This window comes from Cherax quadricarinatus, chromosome 98 (assembly GCF_038502225.1).
Source record: "Cherax quadricarinatus isolate ZL_2023a chromosome 98, ASM3850222v1, whole genome shotgun sequence".
Classification (NCBI taxonomy): Eukaryota; Metazoa; Arthropoda; class Malacostraca; order Decapoda; family Parastacidae; genus Cherax; species Cherax quadricarinatus.
Window position 1 is genome coordinate 8,219,732 of NC_091389.1, and position 24,746 is coordinate 8,244,477.

A 24,746-nucleotide genomic window follows, 5' to 3' on the forward strand; every position below is an offset into this window, starting at 1 on the left:
GAAAGAAGAATAACTATTGTCACTGAATTAGCAAAATAAGAAAATAATTGCTGTAACTAAGTACCAGCATTGGAAAGTAAATAAATGAATACAAGTTAGGGACTTGCAGCCTTCATGCTGAGTAAAGTTAAAATAACGCAAGTTGAACCATCGTAGGTCCAGAAGCACCTGTACTAGAAATGGAGAGTCTTGCAAATTAATGATCAATTTGAGTCGGAAAATTGGGCAGTGAATAAAAACAAATTGTAGTAAATTTTACTGTATTGTAACAGCCATCCTAAACAATAAAACACATTCACCAGCATGCAGTCAGTCACTGTTTTGCCAGAACTGTGCTGACTGCTATGTAATGACACATCCTTCAGAGTGCAGGTATTGTACTTTCCACCTCCAGGACTATACCATCCTCACCCATCCTTCGGAGTGCAGGTACTGTACTTCCCACCTCCAGGACTATACCATCCTCACCCATCCTTCAGAGTGCAGGTACTGTACTTCCCACCTCCAGGACTATACCATCCTCACCCATCCTTCGGAGTGCAGGTACTGTACTTCCCACTTCCATGACTATGCCATCCTCACCCATCCTTCAGAGTGTAGGTACTGTACTTCCCACCTCCAGGACTATACCATCCTCACCCATCCTTCAGAGTGCAGGTACTGTACCTCCCACCTCCAGGACTATACCATCCTCACCCATCCTTCGGAGTGCAGGTACTGTACTTCCCACTTCCATGACTATGCCATCCTCACCCATCCTTCAGAGTGTAGGTACTGTACTTCCCACCTCCAGGACTATACCATCCTCACCCATCCTTCAGAGTGCAGGTACTGTACCTCCCACCTCCAGGACTATACCATCCTCACCCATCCTTCGGAGTGCAGGTACTGTACTTCCCACTTCCATGACTATGCCATCCTCACCCATCCTTCAGAGTGCAGGTACTGTACTTCCCACCTCCAGGACTATACCATCCTCACCCATCCTTCAGAGTGTAGGTACTGTACTTCCCACCTCCAGGACTATACCATCCTCACCCATCCTTCAGAGAGCAGGTACTGTACCTCCCACCTCCAGGACTAAACCATCCTCACCCATCCTTCAGAGTGCAGGTACTGTACCTCCCACCTCCAGGGCTATACCATCCTCACCCATCCTTCGTAGTGCAGGTACTGTACTTCCCACTTCCATGACTATGCCATCCTCACCCATCCTTCAGAGTGTAGGTACTGTACTTCCCACCTCCAGGACTATACCATCCTCACCCATCCTTCAGAGTGCAGGTACTGTACTTCCCACCTCCAGGGCTATACCATCCTCACCCATCCTTCGTAGTGCAGGTACTGTACTTCCCACTTCCATGACTATGCCATCCTCACCCATCCTTCAGAGTGTAGGTACTGTACTTCCCACCTCCAGGACTATACCATCCTCACCCATCCTTCAGAGTGCAGGTACTGTACCTCCCACCTCCAGGACTATGCCATCCTCACCCATCCTTCAGAGTGTAGGTACTGTACTTCCCACCTCCAGGACTATACCATCCTCACCCATCCTTCAGAGTGCAGGTACTGTACCTCCCACCTCCAGGACTATACCATCCTCACCCATCCTTCAGAGTGCAGGTACTGTACTTCCCACCTCCAGGACTATACCATCCTCACCCATCCTTCAGAGTGCAGGTACTGTACCTCCCACCTCCAGGGCTATACCATCCTCACCCATCCTTCAGAGTGCAGGTACTGTACCTCCCACCTCCAGGACTCGAGAAACTATGCTATTATCACATTACATTCATAATAATGCACTAAACTCTCAAATGGTGGAGGCAACTTCAACATGCAGCTTCATAAGTAGGAAAGGCTCAAAAGATCAGGAATCAGTAATGGAGATCAAATTAGTCTATGAGGACGTGCCAGGGACTGCAATTCAACCCCTGGAAATTATTATTATAATCAAAAAGAAACTCTAAACCACAAGGGCTATACAGCGCTGCAACCCCTGGAAAAAGATGCTCCATTCACTGAATTTACAGCCATAAGTTACCATAATAATTTAGGCATGAACAAACAAACAATAAGTTTAATAAATGCAAGGGGGATTGTCCAAATGAAAAAAGACATTTCAAAAGTCAAGTAGATTTGAATAAATGGTGGAGTGAAAAACTTATCGTGATGTCTGAACGCTAGAATTTGGAGCGTAGAAATTCAGACTATGGTGAAAAATCTTCATAAAAATAATACCCAGACGATGCACATGTGTTGTATTCATCAACCTGCTGTTGTTGTACATCAACATCAAGACACCAACTGAATGAAGGATGATGAGTATTCTTAATTATTCATCAACTTATAGGTACCAAGACAGTGACTGAATGATGATTTTTTTCCTCTTTTATCAGGTGGTTGAGGTAAGATAACTGTTAGACTCACAAGCAAGAAGACAGAAGATAAGCTGATCATCACTCCAGGGAATCTCATTCTCCAAAACGGTGGTCGTGGCTCTAGCGTCTTGGTGACAATGTTGACGGTTTTCTTTTTGATGTGGGAGAGCCGGGCAAGATACTGGGGTCGGGGATGCTCCTCTTGAATGTCGAAGCCGGTGAGGTCCCAACGATGTGTTATCTCGGCAGAGTAGCGCTTCCACATCTCCAGAAACAATGCGGCTGAAAAAAAATCTATACTGCAACATTACTGTTGAAATAACCAGAATTTTGTTACCATGCTGAAATGATCTTTGTGCTTAATTATCGTATTTTTTAAATCACGCCAGCCATCTCCCACTGAGGCAGGGCGACCCAAAAAAGAATAAACACTTTCATCATCGCTCACTTCATCACTGTCTTGCCAGAAGGGTGCTGACAATACAGTTCAGTTGCCCCTCCAAACTGCAATATCACCGCTTATCCTTCAGAGTGTAGGAACTGTACTTCTCACCTCCAGGACTCAAGTCCAGCTAATCTAGTTCCCTGAATCCCTTCATAAATGCTGCTTTGCTTACATTCCAACAGCACTTAAAGTCATAAAACTACTTGCCTCCACTTCCATCTAGCACACTCACACAAGCCTGTTGGATGTCCAAGCCATTTGCATACAAAACCTCCTTAACCAACTTTTCCTAGGATAACCCTTACCCATCCTTCCCTCCACTACATATTTATACATCCTCCAAATCATCCTATTTCACCTTCCCAATCTAAATGTCCAAACCATCTCCATAACCCCTCCTCAGCCTTCTGGATAATACTTTTACTAACCCCCACACCTCCTCCTAATCTCTAAACTGCAAATTCTCTGCATAATATTGACACATTGAACATGCACCTTGCTCTTTCCTGTGTTCACTTTTAACCCTTTGAGGGTCGACAGGCCCTCTGAAACTTGTTCTCAGGGTCGGCCAAATTTAACCCTTTGAGGGTTTCGGCAGTACAGTGGACCCCCGGTTAACGATTTTAATCCGTGCAAGAGGGATAATTGTTATGCGAAATAATCGTTATGCGAATGAATTTTCCCCATAAGAAATAATGGAAATAAAATTAATCCGTGCAAGACGCCCAAAAGTATGAAAAAAAATTTTTTTTACCACATGAAATGTTAATTTTAATACACACAAACTGAAAAAGGCATGCACAATTACATGACACTTACTTTTATTGAAGATCTGGTGATGATTGATGGGATGGGAGGAGGGGAGAGCATTATCTTCTTACTGTTTAGAAGGGGAATCCCCTTCCATTACGACTTGAGGTAGCAAGTCCTTTTCCGGGGTTACTTCCCTTCTTCTTTTAATGCCACTAGGACCAGCTTGAGAGTCACTGGACCTCTGTCGCACAACAAATCTGTCCATAGAGCTCTGTACCTCCCGTTCCTTTACGATTTGTCTAAAATGGGCCACAACATTGTCATTGAAATAGTCACCAGCACGGCTTGCAACAGCTGTGTCAGGGTGATTTTCATCTATAAAGGTTTGCAGTTCAACCCACTGTGCACACATTTCCTTAATCTTTGAAGTAGGCACAATGGATTCCACAACTGGCATAGGCTTCTCAGGGTTAGCCCCAAACCCTTCAAAATCTTTCTTAATTTCCATACTAATTCTCACCCTTTTTACCACAGGGTTGGCACTAGAAGCTTTCTTGGGGCCCATGGTCACTTATTTTCCAGAAACAGCACCGAAAACACTGTAATAATACGAAATATTCCGAGTGTATGCTTGGATGTTACCGCGGAGGCTGGCTGGTAAACAATGGGACGGCCGGCACATGTGAGGCTGGCTGAGGGCACATTGGACGCGTCTCGGACGAAAATCGGTAAGCGGGTTTTTAATCGGTATGCGCGGCAAAAATTTTGCGATAAAAGTAATCGGTATGCGGAAAAATCGCTATGTGATGCCATCGTTATGCGGGGGTCCACTGTACTAGTACAGCTTACGACACAGGGTTTTCGACGTACTAGTATGCCTAAATTCTACCTCCCTCAAATCTAGCAAGAGAAAGCTAGTAGGCCTACATATGAAAGAATGGGTCTATGTGGTCAGTGTGCACAGTATAAAAAAATCTTGCAGCACACAGTGCATAATGAGAAAAAAAAAAACTGACCGTTTTTTTTTTTGGAATAAAACAGCGACTTTGCACTGTATTTTCGTATGGTATTTATTGTTGTACTCTAGTTTTCTTGGACTCATAGAATGGAAGACATATTACAGAAATTGAGATGATTTTGACTGGTTTTACAATGAAAAGTACCTTGAAATTGAGCTCAAAGTAGCAGAAATGTTCGATTTTTACCAAAGTTCAAAAGTAAACAAATCATGCCAAGCGTCCAATACGCTTCAACTGGCGAGTCTAATATTCTTTCGCACGTGCACCAATATTATTTATATCATTTTTTACACTAATGCAGTAGTCTGCATAACAGTAAATCTTCTATTTTTTGTGAGAATAAAAATTCAAAGTGGAAAGCAAAAGAAAGTAAGAGGGGCCTTGAGACGTGACTAATGAACAGAGGAAATGTCATTTTAGTGCCAGGAATGTCTTTCTTGTTTATTCTGGACCCTATTCGGAAATTGGCATCTTTTGAAATTTGTGTGAAATTGGCAAAATTGCTAAATTCTGGCCACTGTACTGGATAGTTGAAATTGGTAAATGGGTGGTTTCTTGCACTCATTCGATAGAAAAATGGAGTTCTAGCGAAATATTGATGTTTTTTATCGACTAGTACAGTGGAACTGGCCGAAAATGGGGCTCAAAGTGGGCAAACTCACAGATGCGTAAACATCGCCAAGACCGCTAACTTCGCGAGAGCATAATACCGTAAGTTTTCCATCAAATTTCATACTTTTGGTGTCATTATGATTGGGAAAAGATTCTCTATCTTTTCATAAGAAAAAATAATTTTTTTTTTTTAAATTTGGCCAACCCTGAGAACGAGTCTCGGAGAGTGCCTGTCGGCCCTCAAAGGGTTAAAAAAAAAAAATCTTTTTTTTTTCTCATTATGCACTGTGTGTTGCAGGATTTTTTTTATACTGCACACACTGACCACATAGACCCATTCTTTCATATGTATGCCTACCAGCTTTCTCTCACTAGATCTGAGGGCGCTAGAATTTAGGCATACTAGCACGTCAAAAACCCTGGGTCGTAAGCCATACTAGTACGGCCGAAACCCTCAAAGGGTTAATTTCCTTCTTTTACATTCATCTTCATGTATCTTAATTATCTTACAATGTGCAGTTACACAACTTCACCTATACTATTGTTTACTTTTAGTTTGTTTAATCTTAAGTCTGCATAAAATGATTCGCACAACTATGTTCATTACCACAAATATTGAAATCATGCTATCTCTTATACTATACGGTGGTACCTCGGGATACGAACAGCTCAAAACTCAAACAATAATGTAAGTGTATTTATGTAAGTCGAATTCTTCCTCCGTAAGCCATGCATGTCGTAAGAGGCGACTAAAATGCCGGGGGCAAGGGGCTAGTAACCCCTTCTCCTGCATATATTCCTACATGTGAAAGGAGAAACTTTCGTTTTTCCTTTTGGGCCACCCCGCCTTGGTGGGATACGACTGGTTTGTTGAAAAAAAAAATTATGTAAGTGCTTTCGTAAGTGCATTTTTGGGGGTTTGAAACAGATTAATTTAATTTACATTATTCCTTATGGGAACAAATTCGTTTGGAATCGGCACTCAAACAGCCTTCTGAAACGAATTAAATTCGTATCTCGAGGTACAGTACCACTGTATATGTCTATCATCTTGGAAATAAATCTATTTCTTTATTTCTCAAGAAAATAATATACGTATTTATAGTCATAGTACAAAAAAATCCCAATGTTTCATTTGGTTTCCTAAAAATTCAAACTTCATTAGAAAAAATTTTGTAATGTATATCAGCGGTTCCCAACCTATGGTCTGGGAACCCCTGGGGGTCCACAAAGGTAGTCAAAAAAGGTAGTACTGGGGGTCAAAAAAGGTAGTACTGGGGGTCAAAAAAGGTAGTACTGGGGGTCAAAAAAGGTAGTACTGGGGGTCAAAAAAGGTAGAACTGGGGGTCAAAAAAGGTAGTACTGGGGGTCAAAAAAGGTAGTACTGGGGGTCAAAAAAGGTAGTATTGGGGGTCAAAAAAGGTAGTACTGGGGGTCAGAAAAGGTAGTACTGGGGGTCAAAAAAGGTAGTACTGGGGGTGCACAAAGATAATAATGAGGGTCCACAAAGATGATAATAAGGGTTCAAAACAATAATAATGAGGGTTCACAAATATAATAATGAGGGTCCACAAAGATAATAATAAAGGTCCACAAAGATAATAATAAAGGTCCACAAAGATAATAATAAAGGTCCACAAAGATAATAATAAAGGTCCACAAAGATAATAATAAAGGTCCACAAAGATAATAATAAAGGTCCACAAAGATAATAATAAAGGTCCACAAAGATAATAATAAAGGTCCACAAAGATAATAATGAAGGTCCACAAAGATAATAATAAAGGTCCACAAAGATAATAATAAAGGTCCACAAAGATAATAATAAAGGTCCACAAAGATAATAATAAAGGTCCACAAAGATAATAATGAAGGTCCACAAAGATAATACTGAAGGTCCACAAAGATAATAATGAAGGTCCACAAAGATAATACTGAAGGTCCACAAAGATAATAATGAAGGTCCACAAAGATAATAATGAAGGTCCACAAAGATAATAATGAAGGTCCACAAAGATAATAATGAAGGTCCACAAAGATAATAATGAAGGTCCACAAAGATAATAATAAAGGTCCACAAAGATAATAATAAAGGTCCACAAAGATAATACTGAAGGTCCACAAAGATAATAATGAAGGTCCACAAAGATAATACTGAAGGTCCACAAAGATAATAAAGGTCCACAAAGATAATACTGAAGGTCCACAAAGATAATAATAAAGGTCCACAAAGATAATACTGAAGGTCCACAAAGATAATAATGAAGGTCCACAAAGATAATACTGAAGGTCCACAAAGATAATAATGAAGGTCCACAAAGATAATAATAAAGGTCCACAAAGATAATAATAAAGGTCCACAAAGACAATAATAAAGGTCCACAAAGATAATAATGAAGGTCCACAAAGATAATAATAAAGGTCCACAAAGATAATAATAAAGGTCCACAAAGATAATACTGAAGGTCCACAAAGATAATACTGAAGGTCCACAAAGATAATACTGAAGGTCCACAAAGATAATACTGAAGGTCCACAAAGATAATACTGAAGGTCCACAAAGATAATAATGAAGGTCCACAAAGATAATAATGAAGGTCCACAAAGATAATACTGGGGTCCCTCAAAATTACAAGAAGCTGCAGTGTAAAATGTATAATTACCCACAATAAGGCCGATAAAACTAAATCTTCTCCATGGGGAAGTGGAACAGAATTCTTCCTCCGTAAGCCATGCGTGTTGTAAGAAGCGACTAAAATGCCGAGATCAAGGGCCCAGTAACCCCTTCTCCTGTATAAATTATTAAATTTAAAAAGAGAAACTTTCGTTTTTCTTTTTGGGCCACCCTGCCTTGGTGGGATACGGCCGGTTTGTTAAACAAAAAAAAAAAAAAAACTTCAAATTTTGAGAGCAGTTTCAAAATCCGAGTAGCCAGAACTTGCCTCCAAAGCACTGATGTATTTAATGCCATTCCTCACTGCATATTTATGCGAGCGAGCTTTCCCCCAGCTCTTTTATATAAAATCAAAACACAGAAACAGGGTGGATTTAGAGCTTGATCTACGCTTAAAACTGCATGCCACCAAGCCTGAAATTCGGAACAGTGTCAACAAAACAGTTTCAACCACCTAATTTATATACAGTAAGCCCTCGACTTACAAACATGTTGAGAATCTTATGTATTGTGTATGTCATTGTGTACAATATCATTATTATACATTATTATACACAATGCAGGAGATCCCCAATGTGTTTTAAGTCGAGGATTTACTGTGATGGCATACTCGGTTACATACCTGTGATATACCTGTCTATTTGAATGAAAAAATTCTGAATAAGAGAAGCTATTCAATTTAAAATCCAGATTTTGTGCTTTTATCCAGAAAATACAAAATTTTGGGAATTAGTAAAAAATCTGGAAAAGAATTTTCCTAATTAAAACAATTCTCCCACCAAGACTGGATGACCCAAAAAAGAAACACTTTCACCATCATTCACTCCATTGCTGTCTTGCTAGAAGTGTGTAGATACTACAGTTCAGAATGTAATATCCCCAGGTTGTAATTTGAGTAAACTTACTGTCTACTACAAATAAAAACAAATGTACAACTTAAACTATGATCAATTTCTCTAACACAGTTCTCGGCAATTGTAAATTTCGCCAGTCATAGGGGTATTTTCGTATAAACATGGACTCGCTTTTCATAGGCTGACTCGCGAATAGTAGTTCGTCCGGGATGCGTACGCACGGTGTGAGCCGGGGAGGCCTCCCTACCCAGCCAGTTTGGCATTGTTTACCAGTGAGTGAAGGTCCCCTCAAGTGCTCCTACGAAATATTTCATAATATTCCACTCATTTTAGTGCTTGCAAGTACTAAATAAGCTACCATGGCTCCAAAGAAAGCTCCTAGTGCCAAGCCTGTGGTAAAGAAGGTGAGAAATATGTACAGTGACAAAGTCTTGGGCCATTTTAGGGAAGTGTTAAAGAGACGCCAGAAACAGAGCTCTCTCCACAGTTACTTTGCGAGACAGGACTAGAGTGACTCTCAAGGTGGTTCTAGTGGCATTAAGAAACAGAGAAGAGAAGCAACCCCAGAAAAGCAAATGGTACCTGAGGTGTTGCTGGAAGGGGATTCCCCTTCCAAACTATAAACAATCCACTCTCTCTCCTCCTCCAGTCTCCCATACACTAAGAAGAATCTCCAATAAAGGTAAGTGTTATGCTGTTAATGTTTCATTCATCATTTCCCATTGTATTGTTTATGTACTACATGTATATTTCATGTTAAAAATTTTTTTGTTTTAATACTTCTGGGTGTCAGGAACGGATTAATTGTATTTACATTATTTCTTATGGGGAAAATTGATTCGCAAATCGTAAATTTTGTTTATAGTAGCTCCTCCAGGAACGGATTAATTACGAAAAACAAGGGACCACTGTATTAAGTAGTCTGTAAGCCATTAAATTTAGTCTTCCCATAATGCCGTGGCACGATAGTGGCACTCTTCGCACTGTAACTCATTATTGTAATTACATAATCTCAATGTGATCTTGCAAGGAAATAAACATTTACTTTTGTAAATGTAAAAAGAGAGCAAATGAAGGAGTGGGTGAGATGTTAACAAATTTTGTAGAAAATAAGAAAAAGTTTTCTAGGTAGTAGGTTGGTAGACAGCAACCGCCCAGGGAGGTACTACCGTCCTGCCAAGTGAGTGTAAAACGAAAGCCTGTAATTGTTTTACATGATGGTAGGATTGTCTTTTTTTCTGTCTCATAAACATGCAAGATTTCAGGTACGTCTTGCTACTTCTACTTACACTTAGGTCACACTACACATACATGTACGAGCATATATATACACACCCCTCTGGGTTTTCTATTTTCTTTCTAGTTCTTGTTCTTGTTTATTTCCTCTTATCTCCATGGGGAAGTGGAACAGAACTCTTCCTCCATAAGCCATGCATGTTGTAAGAGGAGACTAAAATGCCGGGAGCAAGGGGCTAGTAACCCCTTCTCCCGTATAAATTACTAAATTTAAAAGAGAAACTTTCGTTTTTCTCTTTGGGCCACCCTGCCTTGGTGGGATATGGCCGGTGTGTTGAAAGAATGACAGGGTGGATAGGTGGGCAATGTGGCAGATGTTGCAGGTGTATGGTATAGGAGGTAAGTTACTGACAGCAGTGAAGAGTTTTTTTGAGGATAGTGAGGCTCAAGTTAGAGTATGTAGGAAAGAGGGAGATTATTTCCCAGTAAAAGTAGTCCTTAGACAAGGATGTGTGATGTCACCGTGGTTGTTCAATATATTTATAGATGGGGTGGTAAGAGAAGTAAATGTGAGGGTCTTGGCAAGAGGCGTGGAGTTAAAAGATAAAGAATCACACACAAAGTGGGAGTTGTCACAGTTGCTAGTATGGAGGAGGTGAATGTATTCAGATATTTGGGAGTGGATGTGTCAGCGGATGGGTCTATGAAAGATGAGGTAAATCATAGAATTGATGAGGGTAAAAGGGTGAGCAGTGCACTTAGGAGTCTGTGGAGACAAAGAACTTTGTCCTTGGAAGCAAAGAGGGGAATGAATGAGAGTACAGTTTTACCAACGCTCTTATATGGGTGTGAAGCATGGGTGATGAATGTTGCAGCGAGGAGAAGGCTGGAGGCAGTGGAGATGTCATGTCTGAGGGCAATGTGTGGTGTGAATATAATGCAGAGAATTCGTAGTTTGCAAGTTAGGAGGAGGTGCGGGATTGCCAAAACTGTTGTCCAGAGGGCTGAGGAAGGGTTGTTGAGGTGGTTCGGACATGTAGAGAGAATGGAACAAAACAGAATTACTTCAAGAGTATATCAATCTGTAGTGGAGGGAAGGCAGGGCAGGGGTCGGCCTAGGAAAGGTTGGAGAGATGGGGAAAAGGAGGTTTTGTGTGCAAGGGGCTTGGACTTCCAGCAAGCACGTGTGAGCGTATTTCATAAGAGTGAATGGAGACAAATGATTTTTAATACTTGAGGTGCTGTTGGCGTGTGAGAAAAGTAACATTTATTAAGGCATTCAGGGAAACTGGCAGGCCGGACTGGAGTCCTGGAGATGGGAAGTACAGTGCCTGCACTCTGAAGGAGGGGTGTTAATGTTGCAGTTTTATAACTGTAGTGTAAAGCACCCTTCTGGCAAGACAGTGATGGAGTGAAAGATGGTGAAAGTTGTTCTTTTTCAGGCCACCCTGGCTTGGTGGGAATCGGCCAGTGTGTTAATAAAAAAAAAATTGTACAAGTCCCTCTGAAGTCAGAGTGCCGGCACTGTACTCTCCACCTCCAGGACTCAAGTCCAGCTAACCAGACAAAGTTACAAATAAAGGAGATATACAAGTCCCTTTGTATCTAACTCGGGTAATTTATTAACTGAAACTTAATACACAAAGAATAAAAAGTAACTATACCATAGCTGGAAAAATACACCAAAAACCCACAATTAGGAGAGGAACTTAATGATGTTTCAGCCCATCCTGAGCCACCGTTAAGTTGAGGAGGAATTTACTATCAACAAGTTACCTCCATGGAAAAATAAATGCAAATGTTGAATAGTGCGATCCTTTATTGACAGCATTTTGCCCACACAGTGGTCTTTATCAAGTCACAAACAGATCTGTTTGTTACTTGATAAAGCCCATTATGTGGGTGAAACGTAGTCAATAAAGGATCGCATTATATTGCATCTGTGTTAATTTTTCCATCATGTTGCCATTTTATACCATTTATCTCCAAATTACCGCCATCAGGAAAGGGGGTCCTGGGTTTACTTCTAGGTAGCAAAGGAAGGAGTGTCTTACCCATGGCCATATATTGTATGTGAATAATACGAATGAAGAATTTGGCCAAACTGAGCAGTGGAAATGGCTTAAAATAGGACTCGAAGGTGGGCAAAACCGTTAATGCATAAACTGCGCCCACGCCACTAAATTTGCGTATGCGTAACAATAAGTTTCCATCAAATTTCATATTTCTGGTAACATTTCCTTGGAAAAAAAAAAAAAAAAAGATTCTCTACTATTTCAAAAGAAAAAAATAATTTAAAAAACTGAAAACACTGTGAGCACTTTCAATAATGGGGTATCTGATAGTGAAGGGGTTAAAACAAACCCTTACCCCAGAGTGACATAAAGGCTGTGAAGAAGATGGTAGAAGGATTGTCCACCAGGTACGTAAATCTAGCGTGGAAACAAGTCTCCTTGAGGTTCCAGTAGTCACAGAAGTGGTCACACAGCGGACACATGGTGATGTTCAGGTAATTGTTGCAGATGTCATTACTGAAAGTTACAAAAATTACTTCTCTGCATCATGTACTCAAAATAATAATAATAATAATAATAATAATAATAATAATAATAATAATAATAATAATAATAAAACTAATTATTTCAACGAACTGGTTGTATCCCACCAAGTCAGGGTGACCTAAAAAGAAAAACAAAAGCTTTTCTTTTTAAATTTAGTAATGTATATAGGAGAAGGTGTTACCAGGTAACACTATTCTCCAACGGAGAATAGTCACAATAACAACAATAATAATACAGTGGACCCCCGGTTAACGATATTTTTTCACTCCAGAAGTATGTTCAGGTGCCAGTACTGACCGAATTTGTTCCCATAAGGAATATTGTGAAGTAGATTAGTCCATTTCAGACCCCCAAACATACACGTACAAACACACTTACATAAATACACTTACATAATTGGTCGCATTCGGAGGTGATCGTTATGCGGGGGTCCACTGTAATAATAATAATAATAATAATATATAGGTAGTAGGTTGGTAGACAGCAACCGCCCAGGGAGGTACTACCGTCCTGCCAAATGAGTGTAAAATGAAAACCTGTAATTGTTTTACAAGATGGTAGGATTGCTGGTGTCCTTTTTTCTGTCTCATGAACATGCAAGGTTTCAGGTACGTCTTGCTACTTCTACTTACACTTAGGTCACACTACACATATATGTACAAGCATATATATATACACACCTCTGGGTTTTCTTCTATTTTCCTTCTAGTTCTTGTTTATTTCCTCTTACCTCCATGGGGAAGTGGAACAGAATTCTTCCTCCGTAAGCCATGTGTGTTGTAAGAGGCAACTAAAATGCCAGGAGCAAGGGGCTAGTAACCCCTTCTCCTGTATATATTACTAAATGTAAAAGGAGAAACTTTCGTTTTTCCTTTTGGGCCGCCCCACCTCGGTGGGATACGGCTGGTGAGTTGAAAGAAAGAAGAAAGAATAATATTTTTTTTTTTTTTTTTATTATCACACTGGCCGATTCCCACCAAGGCAGGGTGGCCCGAAAAAGAAAAACTTTCACCATCATTCACTCCATCACTGTCTTGCCAGAAGGGTGCTTTACACTACAGTTTTTAAACTGCAACATTAACACCCCTCCTTCAGAGTGCAGGCACTGTACTTCCCATCTCCAGGACTCAAGTCCGGCCTGCCGGTTTCCCTGAATCCCTTCATAAATGTTACTTTGCTCACACTCCAACAGCACGTCAAGTATTAAAAACCATTTGTCTCCATTCACTCCTATCAAACACGCTCACGCATGCCTGCTGGAAGTCCAAGCCCCTCGCACACAAAACCTCCTTTACCCCCTCCCTCCAACCTTTCCTAGGCCGACCCCTACCCCGCCTTCCTTCCACTACAGACTGATACACTCTTGACGTCATTCTGTTTCGCTCCATTCTCTCTACATGTCCGAACCACCTCAACAACCCTTCCTCAGCCCTCTGGACAACAGTTTTGGTAATCCCGCACCTCCTCCTAACTTCCAAACTACGAATTCTCTGCATTATATTCACACCACACATTGCCCTCAGACATGACATCTCCACTGCCTCCAGCCTTCTCCTCGCTGCAACATTCATCACCCACGCTTTACACCCATATAAGAGCGTTGGTAAAACTATACTCTCATACATTCCCCTCTTTGCCTCCAAGGACAAAGTTCTTTGTCTCCACAGACTCCTAAGTGCACCACTCACTCTTTTTCCCTCATCAATTCTATGATTCACCTCATCTTTCATAGACCCATCCGCTGACACGTCCACTCCCAAATATCTGAATACGTTCACCTCCTCCATACTCTCTCCCTCCAATCTGATATTCAATCTTTCATCACCTAATCTTTTTGTTATCCTCATAACCTTACTCTTTCCTGTATTCACCTTTAATTTTCTTCTTTTGCACACCCTACAAAATTCATCCACCAATCTCTGCAACTTCTCTTCAGAATCTCCCAAGAGCACAGTGTCATCAGCAAAGAGCAGCTGTGACAACTCCCACTTTGTGTGTGATTCTTTATCTTTTAACTCCACGCCTCTTGCCAAGACCCTCGCATTTACTTCACTTACAACCCCATCTATAAATATATTAAACAACCACGGTGACATCACACATCCCTGTCTAAGGCCTACTTTTACTGGGAAAAAAATTTCCCTCTTTCCTACATACTCTAACTTGAGCCTCACTATCCTCGTAAAAACTCTTCACTGCTTTCAGTAACCTACCTCCTACACCATACACTTGCAACATCTGCCACATTGCCCCATCCACTCTGTCATACGCCTTTTCCAAATCCATAAATGCCACAAAGACCTCTTTAGCCTTATCTAAATACTGTTCACTTATATGTTTCACTGTAAACACCTGGTCCACACACCCCCTACCTTTCCTAAAGCCTCCTTGTTCATCTGCTATCCTATTCTCCGTCTTACTCTTAATTCTTTCAATTGTAACTACCATACACTTTACCAGGTATACTCAACAGACTTATCCCCCTATAATTTTTGCACTCTCTTTTATCCCCTTTGCCTTTATACAAAGGAACTATGCATGCTCTTTGCCAATCCCTAGGTACCTTACCCTCTTCCATACATTTATTAAATAATTGCACCAACCACTCCAAAACTATATCCCCACCTGCTTTTAACATTTCTATCTTTATCCCATCAATCCCGGCTGCCTTACCCCCTTTCATTTTACCTACTGCCTCACGAACTTCCCCCACACTCACAACTGGCTCTTCCTCACTCCTACAAGATGTTATTCCTCCTTGCCCTATACACGAAATCACAGCTTCCCTATCTTCATCAACATTCAACAATTCCTCAAAATATTCCCTCCATCTTCCCAATACCTCTAACTCTCCATTTAATAACTCTCCTCTCCTATTTTTAACTGACAAATCCATTTGTTCTCTAGGCTTTCTTAACTTGTTATTCTCACTCCAAAACTTTCTTATTTTCAACAAAATTTGTTGATAACATCTCACCCACTCTCTCATTTGCTCTCTTTTTACATTGCTTCACCACTCTCTTAACCTCTCTCTTTTTCTCCATATACTCTTCCCTCCTTGCATCACTTCTACTTTGTAAAAACTTCTCATATGCTAACTTTTTCTCCCTTACTACTCTCTTTACATCATCATTCCACCAATCGCTCCTCTTCCCTCCTGCACCGACTTTCCTGTAACCACAAACTTCTGCTGAACACTCTAACACTACATTTTTAAACCTACCCCATACCTCTTCGACCCCATTGCCTATGCTCTCATTAGCCCATCTATCCTCCAATAGCTGTTTATATCTTACCCTAACTGCCTCCTCTTTTAGTTTATAAACCTTCACCTCTCTCTTCCCTGATGCTTCTATTCTCCTTGTATCCCATCTACCTTTTACTCTCAGTGTAGCTACAACTAGAAAGTGATCTGATATATCTGTGGCCCCTCTATAAACATGTACATCCTGAAGTCTACTCAACAGTCTTTTATCTACCAATACATAATCCAACAAACTACTGTCATTTCGCCCTACATCATATCTTGTATACCTATTTATCCTCTTTTTCTTAAAATATGTATTACCTATAACTAAACCCCTTTCTATACAAAGTTCAATCAAAGGGCTCCCATTATCATTTACACCTGGCACCCCAAACTTACCTACCACACCCTCTCTAAAAGTTTCTCCTACTTTAGCATTCAGGTCCCCTACCACAATTACTCTCTCACTTGGTTCAAAGGTTCCTATACATTCACTTAACATCTCCCAAAATCTCTCTCTCTCCTCCGCATTCCTCTCTTCTCCAGGTGCATACACGCTTATTATGACCCACTTCTCACATCCAACGTTTACTTTAATCCACATAATTCTTGAATTTACACATTCATATTCTCTTTTCTCCTTCCATAACTGATCATTTAACATTACTGCTACCCCTTCCTTTGCTCTAACTCTCTCAGATACTCCAGATTTAATCCCATTTATTTCCCCCCACTGAAACTCTCCTACCCCCTTCAGCTTTGTTTCGCTTAGGGCCAGGACATCCAACTTCTTTTCATTCATAACATCAGCAATCATCTGTTTCTTGTCATCCGCACTACATAATAATAATAATAATAATAAAAGAATAATAATAATAAAAGAATAATCTTAAGTTAATTTTAAGCCAGCCCGTAATGCTATGCATAGTATAAGTGGCTTTGGCATACTGCTCTTATCTGTATTGTTTTGGACCTCTGTAAGTGTGCTCAAATTATAAATAAATAAATAAATAAATAAATAAATAAATAATAATAATAAAAGCAATAATAATGATAAAAATATGCAACAGACGTGAAATTAGATATTAACCCTCTGACTGTTTCGGTCGTATATATACGTCTTACGAGCCAATATGTTTGACGTACATATACTCAAAAATTCTAGCGGCTTCAAATCAAGCAGGAGAAAGCAGGTAGGCCCACATGTGAGAAAATGGATCTGTGTGGTCAGTGTGTGCAGCATAAAAAAAAATCCTGCAGCACACAGTGCATAATGAGAAAAAAAAACTCCGACCGTGTTTTTGGATTAAAACGCCGACTTTGAGGTGCATTTTCGTATAGTTTTTATGGTTATATTCTCATTTTCGTAGTCACATTTGATAGAATGGGAAACATTATAGAAATGGAGGTGATTTTGATTGGTTTTACTATAAAAAGGACCTTGAAATGGAGCTCGAAGTAGGGGAAATGTTTGATTTTTGCTGATGTTCAAGAGTAAACAAATGATGTCACTGTCCAATAAATGTCCAACTAGACACTAATATGCAGTCATGAATGGGTTCACATTATTTATACAATTATTACAATATTGCAGTAGTCTGCATAACAGTAAATCTTCTATTTTTTGTGCGAATAAAAATTCAAAATAGAAAGCAAGAGTAATATCAGAGGGGCCTGGAGACGTGACTGATGAACAAAGAAAATGTTATTTTAGAGCCAGGAATGTCTGCATTGTTCTTTCTGGACCCTATTTTGAAATTGACACATTTTTTAATTTGCATGAAATTAGCCAAATTGCCAATTTTTGACCACTTTATTGGGTAGCTGAAATCGGTAAATGGGCAGTTTCTTGTACTCAATTGATAGAGCAAATGGAGTTCTAGACAAATAACTGAGTTTGATCGACTGGAACAAGGGAATTAGCCAACAATAGGGCTCAAAGTGGGCGAAATCGCCGATTTGTAAATATCGCCGAGGCTGGTAACTTCGCGAGAGTGTAATTCTGTAAGTTTTCAATCAAATTTTGTACTTTTGGTGTCATTACCATCGGGAAAATATTCTCTATCATTTCATAAGGAATTTTTTTTTTTTTTTTTCAAATATTTTGCGACACTGGGAGACGCCTCAGGATTTGGGGTTGCAACAGTTAAAGGGTTAATTTTACGCATTATGGAAAGTTCCTGGTTAATAACATCAGGTATAGTAAACCCTTGATATAATGGACTACTGAGAGTAGTGTCCAAGTGTTTGTTAAATTAGAATCTTAAATATAACAAAAGGTACCAAAGCATTTTATTGTACACCTCTAAGACCTGTCTGTACTATACAGTGGAGCTTTATAAGACCTGTCTGTACTATACTGTGGAGCTTTATAAGACCTGTCTGTACTATACTGTGGAGCTTTATAAGACCTGTCTGTACTATACTGTGGAGCTTTATAAGACCTGTCTGTACTATACAGTGGAGCTCTATAAGACCTGTCTGTACTATACAGTGGAGCTCTATAAGACCTGTCTGTACTATACAGTGGAGCTCTATAAGACCTGACTGTACTATACTGTGGAGCTTTATAAGACCTGACTGTACTATACTGTGGAGCTTTATAAGACCTGACTGTACTATACTGTGGAGCTTTATAAGACCTGTCTGTACTATACAGTGTAGCTTTATAAGACCTGACTGTACTATACAGTGTAGCTTTATAAGACCTGACTGTACTATACAGTGGAGCTTTATAAGACCTGTCTGTACTATACAGTGTAGCTTTATAAGACCTGTCTGTACTATACAGTGTAGCTTTATAACCTGACTGTACTATACAGTGTAGCTTTATAAGACCTGACTGTACTATACAGTGTAGCTTTATAAGACCTGACTGTACTATACAGTGGAGCTTTATAAGACCTGTCTGTACTATACAGTGTAGCTTTATAAGACCTGTCTGTACTATACTGTGGAGCTTTATAAGATCTGACTGTACTATACAGTGTAGCTTTATAAGACCTGACTGTACTATACAGTGTAGCTTTATAAGACCTGACTGTACTATACTGTGGAGCTTTATAAGACCTGACTGTACTATACAGTGTAGCTTTATAAGACCTGACTGTACTATACTGTGGAGCTTTATAAGACCTGACTGTACTATACAGTGTAGCTTTATAAGACCTGACTGTACTATACAGTGTAGCTTTATAAGACCTGACTGTACTATACTGTGGAGCTTTATAAGACCTGACTGTACTATACAGTGTAGCTTTATAAGACCTGACTGTACTATACTGTGGAGCTTTATAAGACCTGACTGTACTATACAGTGTAGCTTTATAAGACCTGACTGTACTATACAGAAGCGTTTATTAGTAGTGGGTTCACCGGTGTTGTACTGGCCCAAGTTTTTCCCAAATGATGACCCGGCAAGCTTTATAAGAGCTTATAAGTTGAGTGCACTGTACAGAAGAGTTCTACAAGAAAGGTGAGTACATAACAAATGTTGTACCTGGGTGGATGGTCATTAACAGTGGAGACAGCATACAAGAAGCACAGGAGGCCAACAATGGATGCCGGTATCAACATGTAAGTGTAGAAACCCAGCCAGGCGAAGTAGAGACCAATCTTGACCCCAAAGTAGTCCTTGACGTAGTCCAGGGGTTGGTACTTGTAGAAGTTCCTCACGGCTGCCCAGTGCTTGAACAACATGGCGCGTTCGTTGTCACCATCATGTAGATCACCCTGAAATATGGATAGGATGTTTAATACTTCATGAAATAGTAAAGACGCAATTGCAAACAAACCATACCATGGGCGGGGCTTGAACTTGCAGCTAGAGAGTTGTAAAACTCCAGACTGACACATTAGAAACCTAGTTGGATGAATCTTATTGTAGCCAGCTGGCCCAGTGCCTAACGCATCGGTCTGGAGTTTTACGACTCTCTAACCACGGGTTCAAACCCTGCCTGTGGTACTGTATGTTTATTTAGGGTAGGGGCGGGGAACTTTTTTCTGCCAAGGGCCATTTAGATATTTATAACATGATTCGCGGGCTATACAAAACTGTCAACTTAAAAATTAACCTGCTATATTTCATCAAACACTTAATTAAATCCTGCAGTTGCCTTGGCAGGGCCAGACCAAATGATTTCATAGGCCTTATATGGCCTGCGGGCCAGATGTTCCCCACCCCTGATTTAAGGTCTCCATGGGCAAGTGGAAAAGAATTCTTCCTCCATATGCACATTCAGCTCACACATTAAAGCCCGAGGTTTGATCCCCGGTACAGGTGGAAACACTGGGTGTGTTTCCTTACGGCACCTACTGTCCATGTTCACCTAGCAGTAAAATAGGTACCTGGGTGTTAGTCAACTGGTGTGGGTTACATCCTTTGGGCAAAATTAACCTAATTTTCCCAAAATGCTCTGCATAACAAGGGGTTTTATGTATAGTATGTCATTGCTGTCAGCTAGGCCTGTATTTGCTGTATACATACTTGTACAAATAAAGATTATTAAAATTATTATTATTATTATTCTTTCTTTCAACACACCGGCCATATCCCACCAAGGCAGGGCGGCCCAAAAAGAAAAACGAAAGTTTCTCTTAAATTTAGTAATATATACAGGAGAAGGGGTTACTAGCCCCTTGCTCCCGGCATTTTAGTCACCTCTTACAACACGCATGGCTTACTGAGGAAGAATTCTGTTCCACTTCCCCATGGAGATCATCATCATCATCATCATCATATCATCATCATCATCATATCATCATCATCATATCATCATATCATCATCATCATCATCATATCATCATCATCATCATCATCATCATATCATCATCATATCATCATATCATCATCATCATATCATCATCATCATATCATATCATCATCATCATCATCATATCATCATCATCATATCATCATCATATCATCATCATCATCATCATATCATCATCATCATCATATCATCATATCATCATCATCATATCATATCATCATCATCATCATATCATCATCATCATATCATCATCATATCATATCATCATCATATCATCATTATATCATCATATCATCATCATATCATCATCATCATATCATCATCATATCATCATCATATCATCATCATCATATCATCATCATATCATCATCATATCATCATATCATCATCATCATCATCATATCATCATCGTGTCGTAAGACAGCTAAAATGCCAAAAGAAAGATGCTAGTAACAAATCTCAAACAAATTACTAAATTTAAAAAGAAAAACTTTCGTTTTCGTATTTAGGTCACTTTGCCTCAGTAAGATACTGCCAGTATGTTGGAAAAAAAGTGTTTAGGCTTCTGCTTCTATCAACTTTTCTGTACTCGACTGAAGAAGCCTACTGTGTAGGCGAAACGTTTCGAAATAAAGATACCTAACTGTTGCATGTGTGTCTTGCCTAACAACCTGAACATTAAAATGGTATAAAATACCGACAGGTTGTTAGGTAAGACACATATGCAACAGTTAGGTATCTTTATTTTGAAACGTTTCGCCTACACAGTAAGCTTCTTCAGTCGAGTACAGAAAAGTTGATAGAAGCAGAAGAGACTTGAAAACGATGTAATCAGTCCATCACCCTTAAAGATTTGAGGTGGTCAGTCCCTCAGTCTGGAGAAGAGCATTGTTCCGAAGTCTGAAACAATATGAAGTTGAAAGGACAGAATGGAGCCTTATATAGTGCCAGGAGGTGAGACGTAGGTCACTTTGGGAGGTCAGGTCCCTCTCAAATCCAGCCGTTCTCACTAGTAGAGGTTGTCGAAGTTGATTTCAGGTCTGTACCAAGATACCCTTGTGTCGCAGTGTCTGACAGATTGAACATTAAAATGGTATAAAATACCGACAGGTTGTTAGGTAAGACACACATGCAACAGTTAGGTATCTTTATTTTGAAACGTTTCGCCTACACAGTAGGCTTCTTCAGTCGAGTACAGAAAGAAGAAGCCTACTGTGTAGGCGAAACGTTTCAAAATAAAGTTACCTAACTGTTGCATATGTGTCTTATCTAACAACCTGTCGGTATTTTATACCATTTTAATGTTCAGGCACTGGGACACACAAATACAGTTTTCATACTTGTAACATACACAATACATGTAACATACGCAATACATGTAACATATGTAATACATGTAACATACGCAATACATGTAACATATGTAATACATGTAACATACACAATACATGTAACATACGCAATAATGTATTTGCAAACAAGTGACACCAGATGCAAAACAACCACAAAGGGAGTTGAATGATAGCTCTAGGCCTTTAGTGTTGCAAGCAACACATCTTCAAGAGCTTGTAATTTTGCAGAAATGAGTAGGAACTCCAGGAAGATCCGTTCAAGGGAACGATCCTAGTTTAGACCACTGACACACAACACTAGACCACTGACACAAGTGACACACAACAATGGACCACATAATACTGGGCCACTGACACACACAACACTGGACGACTGACACACACAACACTGGACCAATAACACACACAACACTGGACCACTGACACACACACACAAAACTGGACCACTGACACACACCACACTGGACCACTCACCTCGTGTATGGGGTACGCAGCAGAGTAAGTACTCTCGTTCAACAGCTTCTCGATGCCGAAGGCAAAATCATCATCGTCCGTGTCTTTAAATTTCTTCCTCCTCAAGATGAAGTCCACAATGCGTGCACGAATTGCCGGCGTGAAAAACTCTTCAGTCATATTAAACCTACGAAGATGAAAAATAATTTTTAACACACTGGCTGTCCCCCACTGAGGTAGGCGAGAAGTATTGTTAAGTCGACAACTCATGAACACGTTGGGGACCTCCTGAACCCGGTGGCCTGGTGGCTAAAGCTCCCGCTTCACACACGGAGGGTCGGGTTCAATTCCCGGCGGGTGGAAACATTTCGACACATTTCCTTACACCTGTTGTCCTGTTCACCTAGCAGCAAATAGGTACCTGGGAGTTAGTGGACTGGTGTGGGTGGCATCCTGGGTGTTAGTGAACTGGTGTGGGTCGCATCTTGGGTGTTAGTGGACTGGTGTGGGTCACATCCTGGGTGTTAGTGGACTGGTGTGGGTCACATCCTGGGTGTTAGTGGACTGGTGTGGGTCACATCCTGGGTGTTAGTGGACTGGTGTGGGTCACATCCTGGGGGACAAGATAGAGGACCCCAATGGAAATAAGTTAGACAGTCCTCGATGATGCACTGACTTTCTTGGGTTATCCTGGCTGGCTAACCCTCCGGGGTTAAAAATCCAAACGAAATCTTATCTTATAATACACTCTCTCTTCACTTAGTGATGTACTCGTTTACTGACGGCACAGACTTACAACCAGTGTGCAAACCTAAGTAATGTGTATTAGAGCATATTACACCATACACCTGCAATATCTGCCACATTGCCCTCCTATCCACCCTGTCATACGCCTTTTCCAAATCCATAAATGCCACAAAAACCTCTTTAGCCTTATCTAAATACTGTTCACTTATATGTTTCACTGTAAACACCTGGTCCACACACACCCTACCTTTCCTAAAGCCTCCTTGTTCATCTGCTATCCTATTCTCCGTCTTACTTTTAATTCTTTCAATAATAACTCTACCATACACTTTACCAGGTATACTCAACAGACTTATCCCCATATAATTTTTGCACTCTCTTTTGTCCCCTTTGCCTTTATACAAAGGAACTATGCACACTCTCTGCCAATCCCTAGGTACCTTACCCTCTCCCATACATTTTTTAAATAATAGCACCAACCACTCCAAAACTATATCCCCACCTGCTTTTAACATTTCTATCTTTACCCAATTAATCCCAGCTGCCTTACCCCCTTTCATTTTACCTACTGCCTCACGAACTTCCCCACACTCACAACTGGCTCTTCCATGTACTTAAAAATATATGGTGGAACCTCGGTATGCGACCTTAATTCGTTCCAGACGGCTGTACGAGTGCCGCTCTGAGTATCAAACAAGTCGTTCCCAACCAATTTTCTACTTGTTTGGCTGTTATCACCAATCTTCGTAGGCCCCATGGTGACTTATTTATACAAATACATAATACAAAAAAAACACCAAAAAAGTGAAGAAACACAAAATAGTTTACAGCGAAGTTCTGGCAGGTTGCATTAGGTCGAGTGCTAAGCTTTGTTCGAGTAGGAAGCTGGTCGTATACCGAGGTTCCACTGTACTAGAAATGTTATAAATTGTGTAAAGGCGACATTAAAAAATATCTAAAGATGGTTGACACAAGCCCACGTCATTATTATAATCAGGGGGGAATGCTAAACTTGTAGGATTAATTCATTGAACTGGAGCACAGATACAATTCTCTACATCCAAAGCCCCTCACCAACGTCGAGGAACCTTCCTTGAGGGGGCTACCAGTACAGTACGTTCCTCGCTTAACGACTAATTCGCTCGCTGACCTATTCTTCGGAACGTAACTCCATCATTAAGTGAGGAGTGCCTGTACAGCATTTTAAGAAGTCACATTAAAGTTAATCTAATCACTCTGAGTGCAGACAATACACAATTCAAACTGAATCTGAAGGAAGAAAGTGAATATATTTAGAAAGTGAATATATTTAGATATTTGGGAAGAAATGGGATGGCAGATGAGGTTAATCACAGAAAATACAAGGACAAAAAAATAGGTGAAGTACTTAAGTGTCCTTGGAAAGAAAAAAAAATTGACTCACGAAAGTGCAATAACACTACTGTAAACAAATCGAGGAACGGGTGGGTTTGTAGCACTTGCTGTGATACAACTTACAGGCCAGTGTATTAATAATTGAACCAGCTGGCTCTAATATCATTCATCCAACTAGGTATATTTCTATACACCACAGACAGGTTAGTATGATTTTTGTGGCTTATTATTAACATGAAGTGTTAAACCCACAAGAGTTTGTA

General features: G+C 40.1%; 1 protein-coding gene across 2 annotated transcripts in view; it reads right to left on the reverse strand.

Moving 5' to 3' along the window:
* The window catches only part of LOC128702491 (anoctamin-1), a gene marked incomplete at its 3' end in the record, with an annotated part of 87,128 nt that extends 64,481 nt beyond the window's left edge, over positions 1 to 22,647 (reverse strand). Inside the window, 4 exon segments of one of the 2 annotated variants that reach the window (XM_070105296.1) lie at positions 2,434 to 2,666; positions 12,348 to 12,508; positions 19,285 to 19,517; positions 22,384 to 22,647. In XM_070105296.1, the coding sequence (XP_069961397.1) occupies positions 2,434 to 2,666; positions 12,348 to 12,508; positions 19,285 to 19,517; positions 22,384 to 22,632 (876 nt within the window). 2 annotated transcript variants of the gene reach the window in all.
* Between the last annotated feature and the right edge of the window lie 2,099 nt (positions 22,648 to 24,746).